We start from the raw sequence: 23327 nt of genomic DNA, 5'->3' as shown, positions 1-23327 counted from the left end.
GGAATTACCCATTTTTACGGGTCTCCTGTTGCCTGGGACATCCCAGTGTTACATCCCAGAGCTCAGGGTCCAAAGCTGAGCACTGGTTGCACCCACCCAGCCCTCCAGGATGAGGGACTTCAGCCAGAGGGTTTGGGCCACGTTGTCCCAGAAACTCGAGTCTGAGCTGGACCATAAATCCCAGGTTATTCCAGATGGAATTCGTTCAGAAGGAATATCTGGCTGTCAGGTGTTTTGGTGCACAGGGATGGGTGCCCAGCTTCCTACACCTTGGTGCTGCCTACAGGGAAGGGCTGGAGAGGGGCACTCCTGGAATCCCCCTGGAACACTCTGCAGAATTAAGGGGAACTGTCCTAACCAGGCCAAATCCATCCCTGCTGCTCCCTGAACTCACTCCTCCCAGCTGCTGGAGAAGGAAAGAGGTTATCCCTGGAGGATCACTGGGATCATCGACCACACCTGGCACGAAGCTCCACCTGTGCCACATTCCTGAGGGAGGGGAGAGGCCAGGGGGCTTTAACTGCCTGGAAGTTGGGCAGATCCTGACTCAGGAGGGCTCTGGGAGAGAAGGTGGGTATAAAATTGGCTCTGTCCGGGGTCAGAGTGTGGCTTCTGCCCCTGTAGCACCGAGGGCTTGGCGGCAGCTTCGGCTGAGCCTGTTTTTCCACTGGAATCCACGCTGGAAACATCCTGGGAAGTCAACCAGGAGCCAACCTGTGTGAATTTTGGCCGTGGAGATCCAGCAAGAGGGAAGGGAAACGAGGAGACAGCAGGTAAAAGGTGACAGAGGTGTGAGGGTGAAGGAGCACCCCTGGGATGGACACGGAGCAGAGGAGGCCGGGAGGGCAGGGGGGAGGTTTGGGAGAGCAGAGCTGTCCAGGAATCCTGTCCCAGCAGCACAGGAGAAAGGCTGAGGGGTCCCCACGTGCCCCCCCTGCTCAGCTCATCCCCTGCTGGCTGTGCCACAGCTCCAGGACATCCCAACCCAGCTCTCGGGGCAGGAATTCCCCACAGGACACAGCTGGGAATTCCAGCTGCTCTCAGACAATCTGAGGGGAATACCACCCCTGGAGCAGGGATAAAGCCTCACCTCCTGCCTGAGAGCAGAGGGAGGCACATCCATGGGAGTGGTGGGAAGAAACACCCCAAATTCCTGAGCTTGGCCTGCAGGGAGAGCATTTGGGGAATTTTAGAAAGGTCTTCTCAGGGGCTTTTTGGTTGGTTTTTGGGATAGGAGTGTGATAAAGGGATATGGAATACTTTGAGAAGGCTTAGCTGGCAGCTGCTTTGCCTTGGGAATGTGGACTGGCACTGATGAACCCGATCCAGCTCCAGGGTTGGATTGGCACCCTTTCCTTTGGTTAATTTGGTTGTGGTTTGTTTTTTTTTTTTTTTTGAATTAGCAACACTGCACCTTTTCAAAAATCCCTGCAAGCTCCACTACGTTTTTTTTCCCAAGACAAGGGGAGTTAAAACCTGAAGTAACAAAAAGCCAAAGGATTTCAGCCTTTCCTAACGAAATATTTTCATTTTATGTCTCCAAACAATGTGGGATTTTCCCTCCATGTCCATTTAATTCTGATTTAACCCCTCTCACAACATGGTGTTCCCAGTCACTCCTTGGACAGCTCAGGGTCCTTCCCTTCCTTTTCTTTCTCCCCCAGCTTTTTCCAGGCTGCATTCCCTATGGATACACCTTCCCTGCTGGGGGACTGGGCATCCTGGCTTAGCATTTCCAGGCTTCTTTTCAGGAGTGGCTCGTCCTTATAATCTGGGGGTTTTAAGGATCAGAGGATGAAAACTCCTGTGGGATTTAACCCTGGGAAACAGGGTCCCTGGGGAGGGAGCCCTGCTGCTCACTGGCCAGGGCTGTTTCCAGAGGGGGGAGCCGGAATTCTGGATTTATTCCAGAATCCCGGGGCACTTTGCAAACCTTCAGCCAGAGGGAGCTTGTCCAGGGAAGGTGTGTGAAGGGAATCATCCTTCCCAGTGCAGCCATTCCAGAGTCAACTGGGCAAGGCTTAACGGGGCAGGAACCCTTTGGATGGGGAAGGGAGCAGGATTATTGCTCATTTGCATAACGATGGCACCCAGGGGTGCTAATTAAGATCCAGACCTGTGGTGTGCAGACACTTCAGAGGAGGCAATTGGCTCCAAAGGGAGTTCTTCTGATGGAAAACCTTCCACATAAATACAGAGGGAATGAGTGATTTTATTGAAATGGATTTATTTTGCCCTAGATTTTAGATTTGTAGGGAATATTTGGGAGAAAAACCTATATTCCTGAACAGCCCTGGTGTCTAAAACAGACTTATTTTCTGGCCTTTCTAACAGAGATATTCCTGGTCACACAGCAGGAGGATTTTCTAGGAAGTAATGGAAAATCAGAGGAGGAAAAGATGTGTCTGGCCTGGCAGAGCTTATTCTGGAGCTGTAAGGCAAGAGGGAAGGGATGGATCTGGTTTGAGGCAGAGGAATCTTAGGTCTCCACATGGTGAAGAGAGTTTGCTGCTGTGGGGATTACAGAGCTGGGGAATTCCACGTGGATGGGGTTTAAATCCAGGGGAAAATGGGGTTCTGTGGGACACTGAGGGACACAGAGGGTTGGGACTGGGGCAGGGCCAGGAGTGGGAAAGGTGACAAACCCTTCAGCTGGACCTGCTGGCCTTTCATCCCTCAAAATCTTCATGGGGAATGGGGATGAGCATCCCAGGTTTTCAGGGAACAGCCACTCGAGTGTGCCAGAGGGAGGGAGCTGTTTGTTGTGCTCTCCCAGCTCTGGAAGTTTCTGTGCACCCAAAGGCTCCCTGGCAGCAACAGGATGTCATAGCCACGGGAACTGGGAGTGCCCAAACCACATTTCCTGCCCCAAAGCATCATTTTGGGGCCATTTTCCCCTTTCTGCTCTCCTTTTCTCCCAAGTGCTGGGCTGTGTTTGGGTGGGGTTGGCAAGAGGAGGCCAGGGAGCAGCATCCTATGGAGAGGAAAAGCTTTCTCCTGGGGCCTTTTTGGGAATGTGTCCTGCAAAATGAGCTGCAGTGGGGAAGAGCTGGAGATGATGCTCCAGGGATTCCTGGATCTCCCCCGGCAGTGCCACAGGAGAGTGCCACAGTGCTTCCACCTTCTAAATGACTCTCACAAGGTGCTTTTGGAGTCTAAACCCTCCAGAATCCACCTACTCCAGGGAAACCTGGGATTTCACCCACTGGGAGGAACAGCTTTTGTGTTGTGTGAGGCCTGGAGAAGCTCTGAGGGATTCCAGAACAGGGGAAATCTTGGAGTTTTCCCCTCAATGTTTCCCCCTCTCCTGCTGAGTTCAGCTCTCCAAGATTCATTCAAGTGGCAAATGATGTTCTTGTTCTTCCAGGAGGGAAGCAGAGCCCTGGGGATCAGCACTAGGGCTGTTCCTGCACTAGGGAAGCACATTTGCTTTTGTACCAACCAAGGAAATTGGACCCTATGGCTCCAGCTCATAATTCCCAGATAAGCCATAACACCAAAACCCTTTTTTTTCCCAGGGCTTGGAGCAACCTGGGCTGGTGGAAGGTGTCCCTGCCCATGGCAGTGGGTGGGACTGGATGGGCTTTAAGGTCCCTCCCAGCCCAAACCATTCTGGGATTCCATAATATCAGCCCAAAACTTTACCAAGCCCAGCGTCCAACAGGATCCTACAGCCCTGATCCTCAGGTGGAAGGTGGAAACAGCCACTGGATAGAGTTGGTTAATGGAGAAAATCATGGAATCACAGAATTGTTAAGGTGGGAAAAGACCCTTAAGATCATCAAGTCCAACTGTCAAATCAGCACCACCACCACGGTCACCACTGAACCACGGCCTCAAGTGCCACATCCACGTGGTTTTTGAACAATTCCGGAAATGGGAACTCCACCCCTGCCCTGGGCAGCTGGGCCAGGGCTGGACAACCCTGTCCATGAAGAAATTTTCCCCAAATCCAGCCTGGCCCTCCCCTGGCACAGCTGGAGGCCGTTCCCTCTCCTCCTGTCCCTTGTTCCCTGGGAGCAGAGCCCGACCCCCCCCCGGCTCCCCCCTCCTGTCAGGGGGTTGCAGAGCCAGAAGGTCCCCCCTGAGCCTCCTTTGCTCCAGGCTGAGCCCCCCCAGCTCCCTCAGCCCCTCCGGCTGCTCCAGCCCCTTCCCAACTCTGTTCCCTTCCCTGGGCACACTCCAGCCCCTCCATGTCCTTCTTATGAGGAGCCCAGAACTGCCCCCAGGGCTGGAGACACTCTGGGGGGACACTCTGGGCCTGTGTCCCATCAGATTTGCCAAAGGTTTCCTTCCAGACCCCTCTGTTCTGCTGGGGAGCAGGAGGGGAGCGGCTCCAACCCCCGGGAGTTCTGCCGGAGCTGGGGGACACCCCAAAGGGTGTCTGTGTGTCCTGGGGGCTCCCACTGCTCGGGGTCACCATCCAGCTCCTGGCCTGGAGCATCCCTGACCGCCCGGCGGGATTCAGAGCTGGAAACCGCAGGAGCCAGTCGCCCAAAGCCGATCCCGGGAGGCGTCACTGATCCCGGGGAGCATCACCGATCCCGGGGAGCATCACCGATCCCGGGGAGCATCACCGATCCCGGGCAGCGTCACCGATCCCGGGCAGCGTCACTGATCCCAGGGAGCACCACCGATCCCGGGGAGCGTCACCGATCCCGGGGAGCATCACTGATCCCAGGGAGCGTCACCCATCCCGGGGAGCATCACCGATCCCGAGGAGCATCGCTGATCCCGGGCAGCGTCACCGATCCCGGGGAGCGTCACCGATCCCAGGGAGCATCACCCATCCCAGGGAGCATCGCCGATCCCGGGGAGCATCGCCGATCCCGGGGGGCGTCACCGATCCCGGGGGGCGTCACCGATCCCGGGGGGCGTCACCGATCCCGGGGGGCGTCACTGCTGCCGTCTGTCCCGGCAGGAATCTCGGGGGAGCAGCAGGACGGTGTTCGCCGCCGCCTCTCCCGGGATCGCGGGGGTGGGAACAGGGAAGGCGGTGCCAGGGGAGAGGCTGTGCCCACGGGTGGTTCCTGGCACGGTTCTCTCCCCGTGCCAGTGCCACCCTTTGTGGCTTCCCGTCCCCTCGGGTGGATCCGGGGGGGGGGAGAATGGGGTGAGTAAGAAGCGAAGTTTCTGTTTAAGCAATAGAGATGTTGTTTCTCTCGCTCCAGCCCTTCCCCAGAGTCTTCCCTACGTGTTCCCGAACCTCGGCTTATTCCTCCAGGATAAGCACCTGGGAATCACTCTGCCCTTCGGCTTCCAAATCCCTCCATTCCGTGGCACATGGAGCCTGTCCCTGCCCCTGATTTGCACTGGAAAAGGAATGGATGAGACATTTTGGATAGTTCTTTTCCACTGCTCCTCATCTTCCTCTTTTATTTTGTCCTGGAATGGGAAGGAGTGTAATGAGTAGAGGAGAGCACCAAGGGAGAATGAGAGAATCCCAGACTGGTTTGAGTTGGAAGGGACCTTAAACCATCCAGTTCCACCTCCTGCCATTAGCAGGGACACCTTCCATGAGACCAGGATGCTCCAACCCAGCTTTGGATACTTCCAGGGATGGACTTTGATGTAGCTGTTTCTGAATCCACCTCACTCTGGGAGGTCCAAGGAATGTGATTCCTTTTTAACCCAAATTTGCCAGATTACAGGAATTTCTGTGCTCCTGACAACTCCAGCCTCGTCTCCCACCTTCAGGAGGGAGACACCCAAGTACTCAGAGGCTCCTCATGGATATTTAGGATGAGTTTTCCTTTCTCTCTAAACAGCAAGTCTATTAAATTTCCGTGGGAAGGGGGAATCCGGGAAGGATGAGCAGGGGTGGGCTGGCTGCTCCTGGTGGGAGCTGGATCAATGTTTGGGAGGGTTTGCAGGAGGAATGGGAGCCTTGGGGTGATGGCAGAGCTTGTCCATGGTCTCAGAGCAGGGGATGTGCAGTGGGGAGAGCTCTGGCTGAGACAAGCCAAAGGAGGAGCCTTTGCCAGGCAGCAATGCCATGAGATCAGCACCTGGAATTCCTCCTGGGCGTGTGGCTTCGCAGGAATACTGCAGGGACAAGCCCACCAGCAGGGAATAACAACCTCATTTTAGATTCTCCTGGAGAGGGTTGGGCCTTTTCATTACTGAGGAGCAGAGTCACTCCAGAATCCAGGAGATTCTGGCAAGGAAAGACTGGGGTGGGGAGGATGGAAAAGCTGGAAGATGTCCCTGCCAATGGCAGGGGTTGGAACTGGAGGAGCTTTCCAACCCAAACCGGTCTGTGACTGGTTTTCTCCTCTGAAACAAGGGCTCATCTCCTGCAGCTTCTGTGAACAAACAAGGGAGTGGAAAAAGAAAAGAACCATTTCTGACAAACCTATAATCAGATGTCCCCCTCATCCCCAAACACTGGGCCAGTGCTGAGGGGTTTCCTTTCTTTTATTTATTCATTTGTTTGTTGGGGGAAAAAAACCCTGATTGTCGTGGCAGACTCTGAACCAACCAACTTTTCCCCCCCTGACTTTCAGTTTGTGGTTGTTTGTGATTCAACTCCATCCCTAAACAAGCAGTGAGTGCTCTGCAAACTCCTCATCCTGAGGGGGGACATCCAGGAGTTTCTCCTTCCTGGTCACTGGAAGGAGGGACCCAGCTGTTGTCAGAAAGAGGAATTAACTCTTTGCTTCCAAGACAGGCGGTGAGATGTTCTCTGCTGTGTCTTGGGGTGATCCCAGGTCTCTCTGTTAGAGATCTGTTGGTCTCTTGGCAGATCCCTCCTCAAGAGCCCTCATGTCCTGCTCCCACTGGCCACCAACCCCAAGGTTACTCCAGAAGCCTCTGGGTTCTGTAGACTCCAGAAGGTCTATCCCACCTTTTTCTAAGGTCTCCTCTCCCACTTTCTTCCCAGGCCTGGAAAACCACCTCAGTCATGTCCGCTCTGAGGGATTCCTGGTCTGGATTTGGTTTTTCCTCTCCTTGAAGGGTTGTGGGGAGGAAGCCCAGTAGCAGAGTGTCCCCCCCTCCGGGCTCTGTGGCTGTGACACTGTGGCCCTGCTGTCCCCTCCACAAAGGTTTTTACAGCAGAACTGTTATTTTGCTTATCCCCCTTTTTTTTTCATCTCTTCCAGGGGCTTGTTGGCTTCAGGCAGTGTGTGCAGGGGAAGGTGCTGCTGTGACCATGATGTCCCTGGGTGTCAGCAAAGGTAATTCCTTCCCTCTCCTGGTGATTCCTGTGTTGCCTCAGCTCAGCTGTACCTGCTGGAATGGCTCTGCTCAGCTCCCTCAGTGCAGTGTGTCCAAGGGCAGAGGACACCACTGCCCTGGCACCTCACTCCAGGAATGACCAGGAATGACACTGAGGGGCTGGAGCGTGTGCAGGGAAGGGAACGGAGCTGGGAAGGGGCTGGAGCAGCAGGAGGGGCTGAGGGAGCTGGGGGGGCTCAGCCTGGAGAAAAGGAGGCTCAGGGGGGACCTTCTGGCTCTGCAACCCCCTGACAGGAGGGGGGAGCCGGGGGGGGCCGGGCTCTGCTCCCAGGGAACAAGGGACAGGAGGAGTGGGAACAGCCTCAAGTTGCACCAGCGGAGATTTAGGTTGGATGTCAGGGAAAATTTCATCATGGACAGGGTTGTCCAGCCCTGGCCCAGCTGCCCAAGGCAGTGGTGGAGTCCCCATCCCTTGGAATTGTTCAAAAACCACGTGGATGTGGCACTTGAGGCCGTGGTTCAGTGGTGACCGTGGTGGTGGTGCTGGTTTGAGGGTTGGACTCGGGGATCTGAAAGGTCTTTTCCCACCTTACCCATCCTGTGATTCTGTGATTCCTTGTCTGGGACCTGCTCCAGCCTGAAGCTCCAAAATGAAGCTATAAATTCCATGGTGATGACAATATAGAGAGCTGGAGGGCTTGGAGCCTGGCTGAAGGCTTTGAGATGAGCAGATCACTAATAAATTCCCACATTATCCTCTTTTCCAGACCCTCCTCAAAATTCCCTGTCTCTGCAACCCCCACTGAAAGTACAGCCACAATTAGATGGGATGATGCTTCCAAATCCATAGGGAAGCCAAACCAGTGCTATGGAGCTGATGGGAATGCCCCATTTCCATTAGGAAACAGCTTTAATTTTCAGTTTCAGTGCTTCCCTTTCCAGGTGCTCCCCATGGAAGGTGTCCCTAAAGTGCATCCTGACAGGGCTGTGGCCCTATAGAACTGTGCCTTTTACCTGCTCCTGCTAATTCCACATGGGGAAGGACACCCTCCTCATCCTCAGAGCTGTGTTTTCCTTAGAGATGATCCAATGGGACCATTTTTTTTTTTTAAACAAAATAAAAATCCTACTCCTAACAAACAATGTCTTCTGGAAGCACAGGAGCCTGTGCCAGAGATAAATCAATTTACTGCCAGACAGCTCCTCGGGGATGAGGTTTTTCTGGGCAGCCTTCAGCTCACCCTGAGCACAGAGACTGTGTATCCTTCTTTCCTGATGGATATATGGAATTATTTCGTGTTTCCACAGGCTCAGGGAGCCCAGGCAGCTCCCTTGGATTGATGATAAGCTGTGGGAACTCACTGGTGTCCAAACCCCTGAGCTGGTTTGGCTCCAGTGTGAGGAGCAGAGCAGGCTCCACGTTTTCAGCCTTTATCAGGCATTTCCAGACTGGAAAAAGATGGGAAATAGTCAGAAATACATGGAAAAGGAGATTTCCTTATCTGGTCCTCCATGGGAAAACAGCTAAAAATGCCCCCTAAAATGCCCCTGCTTGTCTCTCTCTCTCTAATATCCAGCTGTAATCACTTTGATCCAGCAGGATTTTGGCACTCTGGGATGACCAGAGCCCTTCCCATCAGTCACCTGCACATTTCCTTCCCTTGGGAGAGACTTTTCCTGTCTGCTTCCCTGTCTGCTCCCAATATTTTTGGCTTTAATACTCCTCCCCATGAACCTGTGCTTTTTTCCCCCCATCTGTTTCCCACTGGGAGGACTTGGCAGCTCCCAATCCACAAACCTTCTGTTTTCCCACGTTTTGATTTTATGTTTAATTGCATTGCTGACCTTTCCAACCAGAGAGCGTAGTTGTGGTTGGTTGCCTGGACAGAGGGAAGGAGGAAGAGGATGGAGATGAAAGAGAGCCCACCCAGGAGAGGACATTCCCAGATTTAGGGAGATTCAGTTGGACAATATGCTCTTGAAACGGAGCTTGGGGATGGAAATGTGGGAATGAGGAGCCAAAGGATGTGTCTCCTCCAGCTGGGACAGGCCACCAGGGCAAGCTGAGACCACTGAGGTGTGAAAACACCCTGCAGAGGAGGAGCTGCATCAGGATAAGTTGATCCTGAGGACTGGATGACCTCGTGTCTCCATGTTTCGTTGGAAGTGGGAAAAGACTCGCCCGGTGCTGGGATCTCTGGCAGAGAGGAGAGAGCCCCGTGCTCCTGCTCCTCCACCCCCTCTCACCTGCTGCTCTGGGAGGCCTTGGCCTTTCTGATCCCTCTCTCCCCCCTCCCCTTGGCTCTGCAGGAGGGATCATCCCCCCCACGGACGAGGACCGGCGCAGGATCATTAAGCAGATGAAGGTTCGCACCACCCTGAGAGGAGACAAGAGCTGGATCCACCACCACAACTCGGACTCTGAGGAGGAGAAGAAGAGCAGCCCCCTGTAAGTGTGCCCATGAGGATGCTTCTCTTCTTCTTGCCTTCCCATGAGGATGTTCCCTTTTCCCTTCCCTTCTCCTCCCACTCCTGTGAGCAGCCCCACAGGACGCCCTGAGTTGGAAGGGACCCACAAGGACCATCCAATCCAACTCTTAGCCCTGCACAGGACACCCCAACAATCCCACCTTCTCCAAGCACTCCTGGAGCTCTGGGTTCTCCAAGCCCTCTGTTCTCCAGCTGCAGAGGTGTTTTGGGGTCCCTGAGGTGCCAGGCAGTGACAGGGCCAGAAGGAAGTGCTGCTCCTGCTTATTTTGGATAAATGCAGGCTGGGGCTCTGGGAAATCCCCTTTCCTGGGAGCTGGGAATCCAGCAGCACAGGCACATTGGAAGTCTCAGGAGAACTCCAAATTTTTTTGAAGTGCTTTGGCATCTCCAGAGTGATGAACACAGGGCAGACCTGGCTGGGAGGGAGTTCAGCTCCCACAGTGCCAGGGAACACCAGGCTGCACCAGCTTCGCTGGAATTAGAACCCAAACCAAGCCCAAATCCATCCTTTCTTCCAGCTCTCTCCAAAACCATCATTGCCATGTTCAGCCAGACCCTCAATTCATGATGTTTTCTCCTCTCTCAGGTCTGGCCGGGCCGGTGGGGGATCCCCAGCCCCAAAACCTGCTGCTCCCCAGAATGACAGGTAATTTTGGGGGCCCAGCTTGGTTTGGGGATCCATCCTGTCCCTTCCCCTCTCACGGGGTTGGTGCTTCCAGTGGTTCTTCTCCTCCTCAAACCTGCTCCCTGCTGGGATTGTGCTGGAAAAGCAGAGCCCTTGAGGAGCCCCTGCCTTGTGCTGGGGCTTTGTTTGGAGCCAGCAGACACTGCCAGGGGGGCTGATTTTAACAGGGGAACTCAAAAATTCACTGCTCTTCTAAGAACATCTTCTACAGAGGTCGTGTAAGGCCTTGGAAACTGTCCCCATGGAGAGGGCAGAGGTGGGAGGGAGGGAGAGAGGGATGGAGGGAAGGAGGAAGGATGGAGAGAGGGAGGGAGGGATGGATGGATGAGAGATGGAGGGAAAGATGGATGGATGGAGGGATGGGTGGATGGAGGGATGGGTGGATGGAGGGGTGGATGGATGGAGGGAAGGAGGAAGGATGGATGGAGGGATGGATGGAAGGAAGGAAGGATGGAGGAATATATGTATGGAGGGAGGGAGGGAGGGATGGATGAGAGATGGAGGGAGGGAAGGAAGGATGGAGGGAAGGAAGAAAGGAAGGATGGATGGAGGGAAGAAAGGTTGGAGGGATGGAAAGAAGGAAGGATGGAGGGAAGGAAGGAAGGATGGATGGAGGGAAGGAAGGATGGATGGATGGAGAGAAGGAAGGATGGAGGGATGGAGGGAAGGAAGGATGGAGGGAAGGAAGGAAGGAAGGATGGAGGGATGGAGGGAAGGAAGGATGGATGCTTTCCAGCCCACAGTCCCACAAGACTGGGGTTGCAGCTCAGCCTCCTGTGTGCTCTAAGCCTGGGGGCTCCTCAGAGCAGGAGAAGCCCTGGGTGGGACTGAATTCCCCTCAGAGCCAGAGCACAGGGGCTCTCCAGGGACCCAGGGGCTGGGAGGAGGGCTGTCCTGGCATATCAAACTGTTGGGAAGGGCCTAGTGCTGTGTGAGAGCTCAGTGCCACTGCTGGGACAGCACTGCCCTCTCCCAGGAGCAGCTGCCTGCTTCCTCTCCCTTTTCCTGTGCCAGCTCTTGCCACTTCTTGTAGCACTTAGACAGGATACCCCCAGAGGAGCTCCCTTCCCAGGAATGGACCCTCAGAGGAGTTCACATAAAGTTGTTTTGCAGTGATAAACCGACCAGGAGCTCGATTACACCCAACTTCTCCCCTCTGTGCCCTCAACTTGCTGTTAATTTTGAGCCAGAAAACCCTGCCAGCGTGGCTAATTGGAACTGGAAAATTCTAAAACTCGCTTTTCTTATTAAAAAAAAAAAAAAAATCTTTTTTAGGGCTTGTCCTGATGACTATTCATTTCTAAAGAACCCTCCCCAGGCTGACCCAGGTGTAGCAGCTCTGGGATCCCTCCAGGCCTGCTCAGCTGGATTTTTGGTGTGACATCCACGTGGACATTCCCTTTTAATCCTGGTGCTGCTGCTGTTGTTTTTCCCCGTGTTTCTTGACTCACTGATGTCTGTTCTTTGCACAGGTCACCTTCCTCCAAGCCCCAGACTGGTTACCTCATCAGGTTGGTATGGAATGGGATAAATTTGGGCTGCAGGGGAAGGAGAGCTGGATCAGGAGCAACAAGCATGAAAAACAGTCCTCTCTGGTGGGTTCTGTTGGTTGGGAACACAGTGCTCAGGGAGGACCTTGCTGAAGAGACAGTCCTGCTGTTTAACAGGTAGTTTGGTCTTGGTTCCAAACATTTTCCAGCCACAAATTGAAGCTGTCCCTTCCCTCCCCAGGGGGGTGTTCACCAGGACCATCGACAAGACCTCGGCCGTGCCGGATTCCTCCTCTCCCAACCAAGCACAGAAAAAGTATGTGTGTGTCCTTTTCTCCAGGAAAAGGAGCTTTTAAACACTTGGAACACGTTTCTGGTCATCCTCTGGCTTTGTCCAGTGCTTGGGGGCTTCCAGAGCTCCCCTAAATCCCTATGGAATGCTGGGGTCAAACCCCATGCGTTCCTCGCCGGAGCTCGGGGCGGCTGCCAAAGGACTTGTGGGTTTGGGTTTGGTTTGGCAAAGGGTTTGGAGTGAGGAACAAAGCCCCAGGAATCCTTGCAAAGCTGGAACGCTCCATGTCGGTGTTTTTAATGGGGTTTGTTTGTTGGGGGTTATTTTGAAACCTGTTTTGTGCAAGGCACTGGCTTTGGAACCCGAGGAGTCAGATCTGAGTGTGGCTCTGATCTGAGCCCAGAGGAGCTGGGGCTGCCCCACCCCTGCAAGTGTCCAGGTTGGACGGGCCTTGGAGCAACCTGGGAGAGTGGAAGGTGTCCCTGCCCACGGCAGGGAGTGGGACTGGAAGATCTTTAAGGTCCTTCCAACCCAAACCATCCCATGGTTCTGTGATTCTAGAAGTCCTTTGTTTCATCTCAGGCCAAATCTTTTGTAACCCCATTTTCCCACCCTGTTTTGGGGACAAGGATGATGCCACAAGGTCCTGGGGTGGAATTCCCCCATCCCACAGCAGGATATGCCCACACCAGCTCCGACAGCTCACAGTATCCCTGGGGAAGCAAAGCAGACCTCAAATCCCAGCCCTGAACCCTAAAAAGAAAGCAAATGCTGCTCTTCAATTCAACAGCATTTAGTGAGGGTGGATATTTGGGCTGACCCTGTTTTCCCCCCCCCGTGGAGCTCCCCTGGGGAAGGATCACATTAACAGGTGTGATTTGTGCCTCCTGCAGCAATTCCATGAAGGGACAGAGCCCGGGCCGGTCCCCCTCTGGATACAGGATGACCACTGAGGACTACAAGAAACTGTGAGTGTGCAGAGGGAGCAGCTCCCTGTCCCTGCTCAGTGCCAAGGCCACCTGCACAGGGATGCCCAGGAAGCTTCCAGAGCTCCCACTGGAAAGAAGTGGCTCCCAGAGCCTCCGTGGCCATCAAGTGCTCCTTGAACTGGCCTTTGCATGGAGGGAGTTTGATCCCAAGGCACAGGCTGGAGGATGCAGCCTGGGAACTTGGTTTGGAGCACTGCTGGACTTCCTGAAAGCTGGAGAAAGGAGGAGCCTTGTGGCAGGGCAGCACTGCTGGAATGTGGCTCTGCTCTGGAATGGGGCTGGAGGAAGGAAACAAAACCCTGCAGGGACGAGTGCACCCCAGTGCACTTGGAAAATACAAGTGTTTTCCAGGATCTGAACCATTTCCACATGTCCATGGATTCAGCTGTGTTTGGCTTGTGCCCCTTACCCTGGCTCTCCCCTTCCCTCTCTGTTGCAGAGCTCCTTACAACGTCAGGCAGAAATCCGTGGATGGGGATGAGGAGGACGTGCCTTTTTCTCCGGATGAACACAAGAAGAGGTGAGTCCTGGAGGTCCCTCCGTGTTCCTGCAGGGGCAAGGACAAGTGGCATCTCTCCAGCTGGGCTGTTCATTCCTGGGAATGACATGGATGAGCCATTAGGGCTGGTTTGCAATAAAATAATAATAATAATAATAATAATAATAATAATAATAATAATAATAATAATAATAATATATTTCTGCTCAGAGCCCAACTCTGCCCACGGGCCACTGCCCTCCCAACAAAATGTAATTAAAAGCCTGACATGATCCAAACTGACAGCACAGCCCAATTAACTGGGCAGCTGGGAAGGGCTGTGGAATCCATGGGCTGCCTCGTGTCCCAGTGAGAAGATAGAGATGTACAGACAGCCTGGCAGGAGGGGAGGAGCCCAACTCCCTCCCCCGGGGTCGGGATCACTCAGGGATGGAATCCAAGGCCACATCCTGGCAGGTCTGTCACGCTCATCTCAGGAGCAGAATCATGGAATCAGCCCAGATTTGCTTGGGTTGGAAGGACCTTAAAGCCCATCCAGTCCCACCCCTGCCATGGGCAGGGACACCTTCCACTGGACCAGGCTGCTCCAAACCCTGTCCAACCTGGCCTTGGACACTTCCAGGGATGGGGCAGCAGACAAGAACAGGTCTGATTTCTCTTGTTGCTTCCAGCTGAGCCTCTGAAGCCCCTTTTCCTCAGACACAAGCCTTGTACAGATGAAAACTGGGTCATTTGCCCCCTGGGGTCAAACCATCAGAAGCCCTTTCAGGGATTTGCTCTCTCTCAGTGCTCCCAGTGCTCCTGCTGTTGGGGTGAACACAGAGTGTGTCCTGTCTCCCATTTTTTCTGTCCCATGGTATCCAATATTGCAAAAATCCAGGTCTGGGAAAAGAATGGAAAACTCTCTCTGCCCTCCTGCAAGAGGAAGTATTTGGTTTTCCCCCCTGGTGCTTTCCATGCACGTGGAAGTGCTGTGGTCCAGCAGGAACGAGACTGAAGGAGAAGTTAAGACACTGTCACTGCTCTGAGCTCTGGCTCAATGGAGACTGGAGATTTTAGGGTAATTTCTTCACAGAAAGAGGGGTCAGTGGTGGAGTCCCCATCCCTGGAAGTGTTTAAGAAACCTGTGGATGTGGCACTTGAGGAGGTGGTTTAGAGGTGACCGTGGTGCTGGTTGATGGTCGGAACATCTTTCCCCACCTTGACGATTCTCTGATTTCTGCTCCCCAGAGTGTGGGAGCTCTGCCAGGGTCAGCACCAGCCTCCTCTGGGTTATTCCTGGAATCTGCAGCTCAGCCAGGGTGAGGATGAGCAGGATGTGACCCTGTCTCTCCCTCCTTGCAGGACTGAGGCTGCCAACAGTGTCCTGCGGCGCTCGGCCGGCCGGGAACGTGCCTACGTCCTGTCGGCGGCCAAGAAGAGCAATGGGTGAGTCTCCAATGTCCAGGGAGGGGCACGAGCTGGGAAGGGGCTGTTGGAGGTGTCTCACAGGAATGGTGGCTGGTCCCAAGGCTCTGAAGGTGAAGGGAACCGTGGTAATGGTGGAGGTGCAGCTGCCAAGGATGTGCCACAGAGATGCTACAAGGGCTGCTCCGGAGCCAGGCTGGGAGAGCTGGGGGGGTTCACCTGGAGAAGAGAAGGCTCCAGGGAGAGCTGAGAGCCCCTTCCAGGGCCTAAAGGGGCTCCAGGAGAGCTGGAGAGGGACTGGGGACAAGGGATGGAGGGACAGGACACAGAGAATGGCTTCCCACTGCCAGAGGGTTAGATGGGATATTAGGAAGGAATTCTTCCTTGTGAGGGTGGTGAGGCCCTGGCACAGGTTGCCCAGAGAAGCTGTGGCTGCCCCTGGATCCCTGGAAGTGTCCAAGGTCAGGTTGGACTGGGCTTGGAGCAACCTGGGATAGTGGAAAGTGTCCTTGCCCTTGGCAGGGGGTGGAGCTGGATGAACTTTAAGATCCTTCCAACCCAAACCATTCCATGATCCTGTGATATCTGCAGCTTTCTGCAGAACTGGGGAAATCCTCCAAGTCTTCCTCCCTGAGAGGGGTGAAACTTCAGGAAAAGAAAAACCACGAGAGCTCTGAAATAGAAAGTCCAATTTTCAGCCTCAACTCTTAAAGTGCTCTCTCCAATCTCGTTGAGTGCACGAGAGAAATCAGAACAAACATAAACTGCCTCCAGCATGGAGCAGCTCTTTGTGACAGTTTGTGTTTGGACAAGAGCTGCATTTACAAGCCCCTGATCTCAGTTGCAGCTTCAAAATAGTTCTGTGGGGAAAAAAAGAACCCCCCGTGTGGGTTCACAGGAGGGAAGAACCTCACAGGAGCGTGAGGGATGTGTGGGAGCTCTTGGTGCCCAAGGCTCTGCTGTCCATCTCTTCCCTGGGAGGGAAAAAAAAAGCAGATTTTCAAGGTCTCTGCTCTCCCAGGAGCTGTGATGGGGTGGGGTTTTTTGTGGGTTTTTTGCAGGCTGCTTTCACTAGAAATGCTTTTCCTCTTGACATAACTCTGGGTGACACAACGAGGCACCGGGAGGGAGGTGCAGCAGGAGCAGGGAGGGGATGTGCCAGCAGCACTCAGCGGTGCCCAGGGTGGGAGAAGTGCTTGGATAGGATGTGTAAGGACATGGAAAGCGCTTGGACAGGGTCTATAAGGACTTTGAGGGTGTTTTTTCCCTGGCTGCTGGTTCCTCTGGAGCACTGGGCGGTGTGTGCTGTGGGAAGAGCCAGGTCTGCCTGCTGGGAGAACAATTAAAAAAATTGTATCAATTTGCAATTAAAAAGGCCCTTTGGGGAAGCTTCTTTCCTTCTCAGCTGCTTTTTCTACTTGTATATTTGCATTTGTATTATTTGATTTGGAATGTGTCCCCCCTGGGCACTGCCAGCTCTGCCCAAAGGGGGTGACAAGACCCTGCAGCCCCTGGGGCAGTGCTGGGTCAGGGATTTGGGGGGCTCTGCCCCTGCCCAAGGTGTGTTTTTTCCCTCCAAACTTCTAACTGTTGCCTCAATCCTTCCTTCACAGCAGCCCAACACAGGAATTCCCACCCTTGTTTGCCAAGAGGTAGGTCGTGGGCCCTCGGGAAGCGCTGCTGGAGTGGGTTCTGTGGATATTCCAGGTTAAATGCTGGGATAGCAGATCCCAGGTGTTTCAAAGCAGAGGAGGGACAATTCCCTTAAAAAGGATGCTTGGGGTTGGATCCCACTGGGATTCTTTTGAGATAAACAGTGGGAAAACAACACTGATGGTGCTTTGGGTTATGGACAACGTGAGACATGGAGAGACTTTGTGCTTCCAGGGAATCTGACTCTGGCCAACCAGGGAATGCTCTTCAGGCATTCCACTTCTAAAGCTGTCAGTGGGGTAGGGAAATGTCTCTCTCTGGAATTCAAGCACTCAGATGATGCTGGTTGTAAAACTGTCTCTGACCTGGCTCCGTTCAGCTCAGGAGGAGGAGCAGGAACAACCTGCCCCGGGGGGAAACAGGGCAAACACAGCTCCAGGGAAAACAGGACCACACCTCCTGGGTTAGCCGGGGAAAACAGGAAACAACGTGGTATTTGTCTCTCTTTTTCCCCTTGGAAAGGATTGAGATAGAAGAGGAGGAAGGGCAGCAGAGGAGGAGTCCAGCTGTGCCGGATGGCAGCAGGTATTTACTCTGCCTGGAGCAGGGTGGCACTGGGGTACAGGGCACTGGGATGCCAGGGCACGCTGGTCTGGGGATAAGTGCACTTCTCTGCAAGGCAGCAGCTCCCTGAGCACAACCAGAGATGGAAGGTTTGCAAAGGAGGCTTCCCAGAGAAGCTGTGGCTGTTCCATCCCTGGAAGTGCCCAAGGCCAGGTTGGAGCAACCTGGGCTGGGGGAAGGTGTCCCTGCCCGTGGCAGGGGGTGGCACGAGGTGTTTAAGGTCTCCACCAACCCAGAGCATTCTGTCATTCCATGATTCTGAAATCCTGGTTGTCCTTTCCTAGGGAAAGAATCCAAAGTGAATGATGACCTCAGCTCTCCTGGGGAAACAAAGGGGCAGCCAAAGGGACAGGGCAGTGTCACCGAGTACCAAGTGACAGCCCTGGGGGTGACAAACGGCCTTGAATGTCACCTTTAACATTTCAGTGCAACATTAAGGCCTCTCAGGGAGTTGAAGAGGCAGAAGCTGGCACTGAGCCCCTCCTGATCTCCCTCCACAGCCCCCTCAGTCCTGTCTCCACCAGGAATGAGCCTGGTGGCCCTTGAGGGAAGACAATCCCAGGAGGAGTCAGAGCAACCCTCGCCCAGCCCTGAGACAGCAAAGGTTTTCTCTTCCTGCCCAGCTTGGCTGTGTGAACTGCCCCCCTCACCCCCATCCCAAATACTCCATATCCTGGTGTTCCCACCCCCTGAGCCAGCTCAGCTTTCTTAGGCCTGAGGTTTGGTTATTCTGCTGTGATGGGTGTGAGCAGAGGGGGGTGGGAGGTTCATTGTCTTTAAGCTGATTTTGAGGGCAGGTGTTGGCCCCAGTCCCTCTCCCAGGGACAAACAGACAACCTGGAATGTTCCTGCCATGGAATGACAGACCTCCTCAGCCCACACTGGGCAGGAGCAGCTGGCACAGGGTGTGGGGCTGAGGGAGATGCAGGAAGATTTGGCTGAACTGGGAATATTTGCCCTGGGAGGGAGAATCCTCCTCTGTTTTCAGGCAGAGCCGTTTCATTTGGGATTCAGCTCCGTGTCCCTGCTCCGAGGGGTGGCTGGATGCCAGGCAGGGCATTATGAGCTTCTCTGCCACTCTGGGCCTTCGTGGGCCCAGCAGGGAGCCCAATAAATGGGGCCTTTCAGCCCCAGCTGCTTTATTTTCGGGATGAAGGAGCTGCCTGTGGAATTCCAGCGCTGATTTCGGTGCCGTTGTGGGGCAGGTTTGAGGCAGGGCTGGGGAGAAGTTTCCCTCCTTCCCTCACATCGCTGGATTTTGGGGAATTCTGAGCTTTCAGCTGTGCCTTTTGGGGGAGTTTGTTGTGCAAATGCATGGGCTGGGTGTAGGAAGAGCTGCAGCTTTTGGTAAAGGGGAAAAATCAGTTTGTAAAACGGGGTCTTTGAGCAGAAAGGCAGGTGTGAGTCCCAGCAGTGCCACGGGGCACAGGGACACCCCTGGGAGCCCTTGCCCAGGGAGAGACAAGAGCTGTGGGGCAGAAAGCAGGACCCCCATGGGAAAAAAGCTCCTAAAAATCCCTTGTCTTTAATGCTTTGTCGTTTGGGTTTTTTGTCAGTGCTAACAGGCCAAGGAAAACCACCCCTGGATCTTCCTGGGATGAGCCAAAGGCAGCAGCAGCCTCTCCCTCCAGGTAAGTGCAGCACAGCCAGGATATCTGGGATAATTCTGGGGGCTGTAGGTTGGAGAGTCCCCCTCAGGAAGGGGAAATGACCCAAATCTGTCAGCCTTGAACATAGAAGACCTTTTCCTAGATGCAGAGAGCTGTTTTAAAAAGGTTTTATGTCTAAAATCCGTGTCATGTCCTCCAAGGATTTCACAACATCCTGAGAGAAAACCTCAGGATGTGAAAGGAAAAACCCCAAAAGCAGAATAATGGAATGGTTTGGAATGGACCTTAAAGCTCATCTTGTTCCACCTTCCACTACCCCAGGTTGCTCCAAGCCCCATCCAGCTGAACTCTTTCTTGCCAAAACAGGTGTAGGGGAATAATTTTCAGTTGTTTTCCATTTTTTTTTTTGACTGAATCCATGAATGTGGTATAAAAAATGGTGAAATGGTTTTCACTGCAAACATGGTGAAGTGTTTTTTGCTGCTTCCCTGCTTCTGGTGTTTTTGTTGGGGTGTCACTGCAGGAGGTGGATATTCCTGGCAAACAGCAGTGGTTTCAATTTAAAGGTTTCAATAAGATAACTCTGTAAATGAGTGGGTTGAAAACAGTGATGATTCATTTCCACTTTCTCCATTCCCAAAAGGGACTCTTCAAGCAGGACAGTTTTGGGCAGCTGCAGTGGGAGCTGGTTGGATGAGGGGTGACAGCCTCGTTCTTTCCCTTCTCTTGCAGCCCCACGACAGGCAGCAGGAGCCAAACATCCCCATCCCTGAGGGAAAATTCAGGGAGAAGCTCCACTTCTGCTGGAATCAGGTGGGTCTCTTGGCCCCTCGGGCTCCCCAGGAAAGGGACGTTTGGCTCTGCCTGGGAAGGGGTTTTCCTGGAGACACATCCAGGACACAGCAAGAACTCAGCAGAGGGAGCTGAGGAGAGGAGCACTTCCCAAAAGCATCAGCAGTCTGGGAGGAAACATTCCCAGATGGACCTCCCACAGCTTGGACATCACCTGGTTCTCTGTGCTGAGGAAATGAGCCCAAACCTGCAGCTCTTTGAACCTGCTCTTGTTTGACCCCAATCCCTGCCCTGTTGGCAGCACCAGCCCAACAAACACCCCCCTGTGCAGTCCCTGTGCCCCAGGCTGCCCCTCAGCCCCCTCCCTCACACTTCCTGCTGTTCTCCCTGCAGGAATGGTGAGGACAGCCAGGCCCTGAACGGGAGATCCTCCTGGGAGGCTGTGACACAGCGTGGGGACAGGTAAGGAGTGGGGAGGGGCTGCTCTGTGCTGCTCCACACGAGCTCTTTGCTCAGGAACAGCATCCACCTGCTCCTGGTGTCCCCTGGACGGGATCCCTCCAGCCTGGCCTGCATTCCAAGAGCATCATCTGCTGGCTGAGCTGCAGCTTGTCGGTGTTCTCCACCCTTCCTTCCCCTCCCTGCAGGATCCTGCTCTCTGCCTCAGTCCCTAAACACTCTTGGTCGTGCGTTTCATTTTATTTTCCTGCTCCAGTTGCCATTCCCTGGGGAGTTTTTCCACCTGCAGGGGATGTGTTGACCCTCAGTGGCCAGTGGCTCCTGCTGATGTGGGTTCTGGGCCTCTGTGGGAAATCTGGAGGGGGTGGGGAAGTGTGGAAAGCTCTGTTGTGTGGAGGAAAACCTGAGGAACAAGGAACTGATTGGGAATTTAAAGGCTAACGGAGGTTCCCAAAGGACAGGTGACACAGGGAATTCAAAGCTGAGGGCAGGGAAGGTTCTGGCCCTCCTGAGAGAGAGGGATCTGCCTCTCCTTGGTCCTGTGGAATGCACACAGGAGAATTCCAGAGAGGCTCTTGATTGTTGACTCCCCATCCCTGGAAGTGTCCAAGGGCCAGGTCGGACAAGGCTTGGAGCAACCTGGGCTAGTGGAAGGTGTCCCTGCCCATGGCAGGGGTGGAACAGAATGGGCTTTAAGGTCCCAGTCTGGGATTCTGTGGTTTCTAAAATATCCCCCACATTGGCAGGGCTCCCTTTGTTCCCAGGGTGAGCCCTCTGGATTTGGGGCTGGGCTGGGCTGGAACAGGCAGAGCTACCCCCGTGGCCTCCCCTGTTGTGTTTCAGGAGCTGTGGGAGGCCGGGGGTCACCAGGGGACTTTGTGGGGCACACACAGTTCATTGCTGCTCACTCTGCACCCCCAGCAGTGACAGGCAGGCTGGAAATGTCCCCAGAGTGCCATCCCAGGCTGGAGCAAAGTCTGGAGTGCTCCAGGAAAGGTAGAGGCTGGGCTGTGGTGGGCGCTGAGCTGAGAGCCACGGCCGTGTCCCCGCGTGTCCCTGCGGGAGCAGCCGGAATACAAGGCCCCCTTTGTGCCTGCCTGGGGTCACAGAGCTGCTCCTGACTGGGAGCCAGGCTCCCAGGGGAATTCGGGGATGCCTCAGGGCTGAAACCACCTCAAACTGCCAAGGGAGGAACTGGCAGGGAAGGGAGGACACGGACACACAGCGTGACGGGGCTGGAGAGGGAAAGGTGGGAATAGGGTCGGGCTGGGGGAGCCCTGGAGGAGAGAAGGCTCCAGGGAGAGCTGAGAGCCTCTTCCAGGGCATGGAGGGGCTCCAGGAGAGCTGGAGAGGGACTGGGGACTAGGGCCTGGAGGGACAGGACACAGGGAATGGCTTCCCACTGCCAGAAGGTTAGATGGGATATTGGGAAGGAATTGTTGGTTGTGAGGGTGGGGAGGTGCTGGAATGGATTTCCCAGAGAAGCTGTGGCTGCCCCATCCCTGGAAGTGTCCAAGGCCAGGTTGGAGGGGGATTGGAGCACCCTGAGCTAGTGGAAGGTGTCCCTGGCCATGGCAGGGGGTGGAACTGGATGAGCTTTAAGGTCCTTCCAACCCAAACCATTCCATGATCCATAAGTTGCAGTCAGGCCCTCTGTGCTCAGATGGTTGACCCTCCTGTCCTGATATACAGATTTAGCCCCGTTTTGGGCTCTTCTCAACTAAATATCAGCACATTATTGTGGAATGATCCATCAGAAATGCTGACAGGTCACGTTTTCACTGGAATTTTCCTTTTTCTAGTGACAAAGCTCTGAAGGAAAAGCCTGAGCCCTTCCCATGGGACGAGGCCCCCAGAGCCACCGTGGCTTCCACGAATGGAAGGTAAAGTCCTCCCATCTCCTCCTGAGATTCCTTTAGTGGCTGTTGTGCAAATCAGCAACTGCTGCTCTGGAGCTGTCTGGAATCTCTGGATATTTGCTGGTGGAAAAACACATTCAATGTGGGCTTTGCAGAACTGCAGCAGTTTCTCTAAATTTCATTTAAGGGAGGGAATAAAGAAAACACTGCCCTCTTCAATCAAATTGTGGGATATTTTGTTCCTTTTCACTTTCAATAATACAAAAAAAAAATCCAGGTTTATTCCCAAGTGTAAACCCGTTGTGGAATGGATTTTATTTCTGGTTTTAACGGTACAGAGAGGTTCACACTCAATGTCTCAGCCTCCAACCTCCACCTCTTTATTTACTTTTGCAACAGTTACCAAATTTGTACTTCCCATGCATTGAATTTCCCAAAGTTTCTTACCATTTTCCCTGTGGACAGGGACATGCCTGGGAAGTTTAGGGATTCCCTCCTTTCTTTTACGAAATGCATGGGAAAATCATTGCACAACATTCCCCAAAGCTGCTTCCTAAAGTTGTGTCTCTCCTTTGCAGCTTCCCTGAGCACACAGAAGCCAACAATGGGTTTTACCCACCCAAGTAAGTGTCAAAGAAATGTGAAATTCACTTTTTCTCCTTGATTTTAGAGTGAGGAGGGTCTTCTCCTGACCCAGCACTGACAAATGTCAGGGCACTAAAGAGGGGTGGGCCTGACCCACCCCCTCAGGTTGGACTGAGATCCTCCAGCTGCTTTCCTGACACGGGGATGGGTTGGTTGGATTTATGGCTCAGCCCTTCAGGAAATTCCCTGAGCTGAGCAGGAAGAAAAGGTGTTACATTGGAGACAGGAAAACCTCCTGTTTGGTGTTTTTGCTTCTTACTCTGTTCTCCAACTTGCTGAGCTCCCTGTTGGGACCCACCAATCTCCCCCTGTTCCAGGTCCAGCTCTGATTCCAGGGACAGACCTGGGGATGCTGCGGACGAGCTGCTCCATCACTACGAGCCCCCTCCTGCCCTGGATGTTGGAAGGTCTGACCCTGCACCCTCAGGGCCTGGGCATGGCACTGGATCTGCTCCCAGAGGGAAGCTGGGGTGGGAATAAATAGCTTGTCAGGAGTAGAGTTGGAAGCAGAATCCACATTGGGCAACAAAGCAGCTGGAAATGGGAAATCCCGTGTGGATAAACAGTGGGAACAGAGTCTTTCTGTTCACTGCTACATGACTTCTTCCCAGAGAAGCAGCCTGGGAATTCTGGAAGGATTCCTTCCTGGAAAGG

At 53.9% G+C, this 23327-nt stretch overlaps 1 protein-coding gene across 8 annotated transcripts in view; it reads left to right on the top strand.

The window, feature by feature from the left end:
* ZNF185 (zinc finger protein 185 with LIM domain) overlaps positions 1 to 23327 on the top strand; it is a 43019-nt gene that overhangs the window by 5117 nt on the left and 14575 nt on the right. For 7 of the 8 annotated variants that reach the window (XM_051790703.1, XM_051790712.1, XM_051790760.1 and 4 more), the window contains 16 exons: positions 7104 to 7178; positions 9490 to 9628; positions 10256 to 10315; positions 11827 to 11865; positions 12086 to 12160; positions 13030 to 13104; positions 13565 to 13645; positions 14969 to 15052; positions 16645 to 16683; positions 17207 to 17269; positions 18865 to 18939; positions 19651 to 19731; positions 20104 to 20172; positions 21972 to 22052; positions 22607 to 22651; positions 22991 to 23080. In XM_051790703.1, the coding sequence (XP_051646663.1) occupies positions 7154 to 7178; positions 9490 to 9628; positions 10256 to 10315; positions 11827 to 11865; positions 12086 to 12160; positions 13030 to 13104; positions 13565 to 13645; positions 14969 to 15052; positions 16645 to 16683; positions 17207 to 17269; positions 18865 to 18939; positions 19651 to 19731; positions 20104 to 20172; positions 21972 to 22052; positions 22607 to 22651; positions 22991 to 23080 (1121 nt within the window). In that variant the 5' untranslated portion in view covers positions 7104 to 7153. The remainder of the gene's footprint in view (positions 1 to 7103; positions 7179 to 9489; positions 9629 to 10255; positions 10316 to 11826; positions 11866 to 12085; positions 12161 to 13029; positions 13105 to 13564; positions 13646 to 14968; positions 15053 to 16644; positions 16684 to 17206; positions 17270 to 18864; positions 18940 to 19650; positions 19732 to 20103; positions 20173 to 21971; positions 22053 to 22606; positions 22652 to 22990; positions 23081 to 23327) is intronic. The other variant, XM_051790727.1, reaches the window with a different exon arrangement.

This window comes from Manacus candei, unplaced genomic scaffold (assembly GCF_025592945.1).
Source record: "Manacus candei isolate 608988 ecotype Guabito, Panama unplaced genomic scaffold, ASM2559294v1 h1tg000003l, whole genome shotgun sequence".
NCBI lineage: Eukaryota > Metazoa > Chordata > Aves > Passeriformes > Pipridae > Manacus > Manacus candei.
This window is presented reverse-complemented; position numbering and strand designations above follow the sequence as displayed.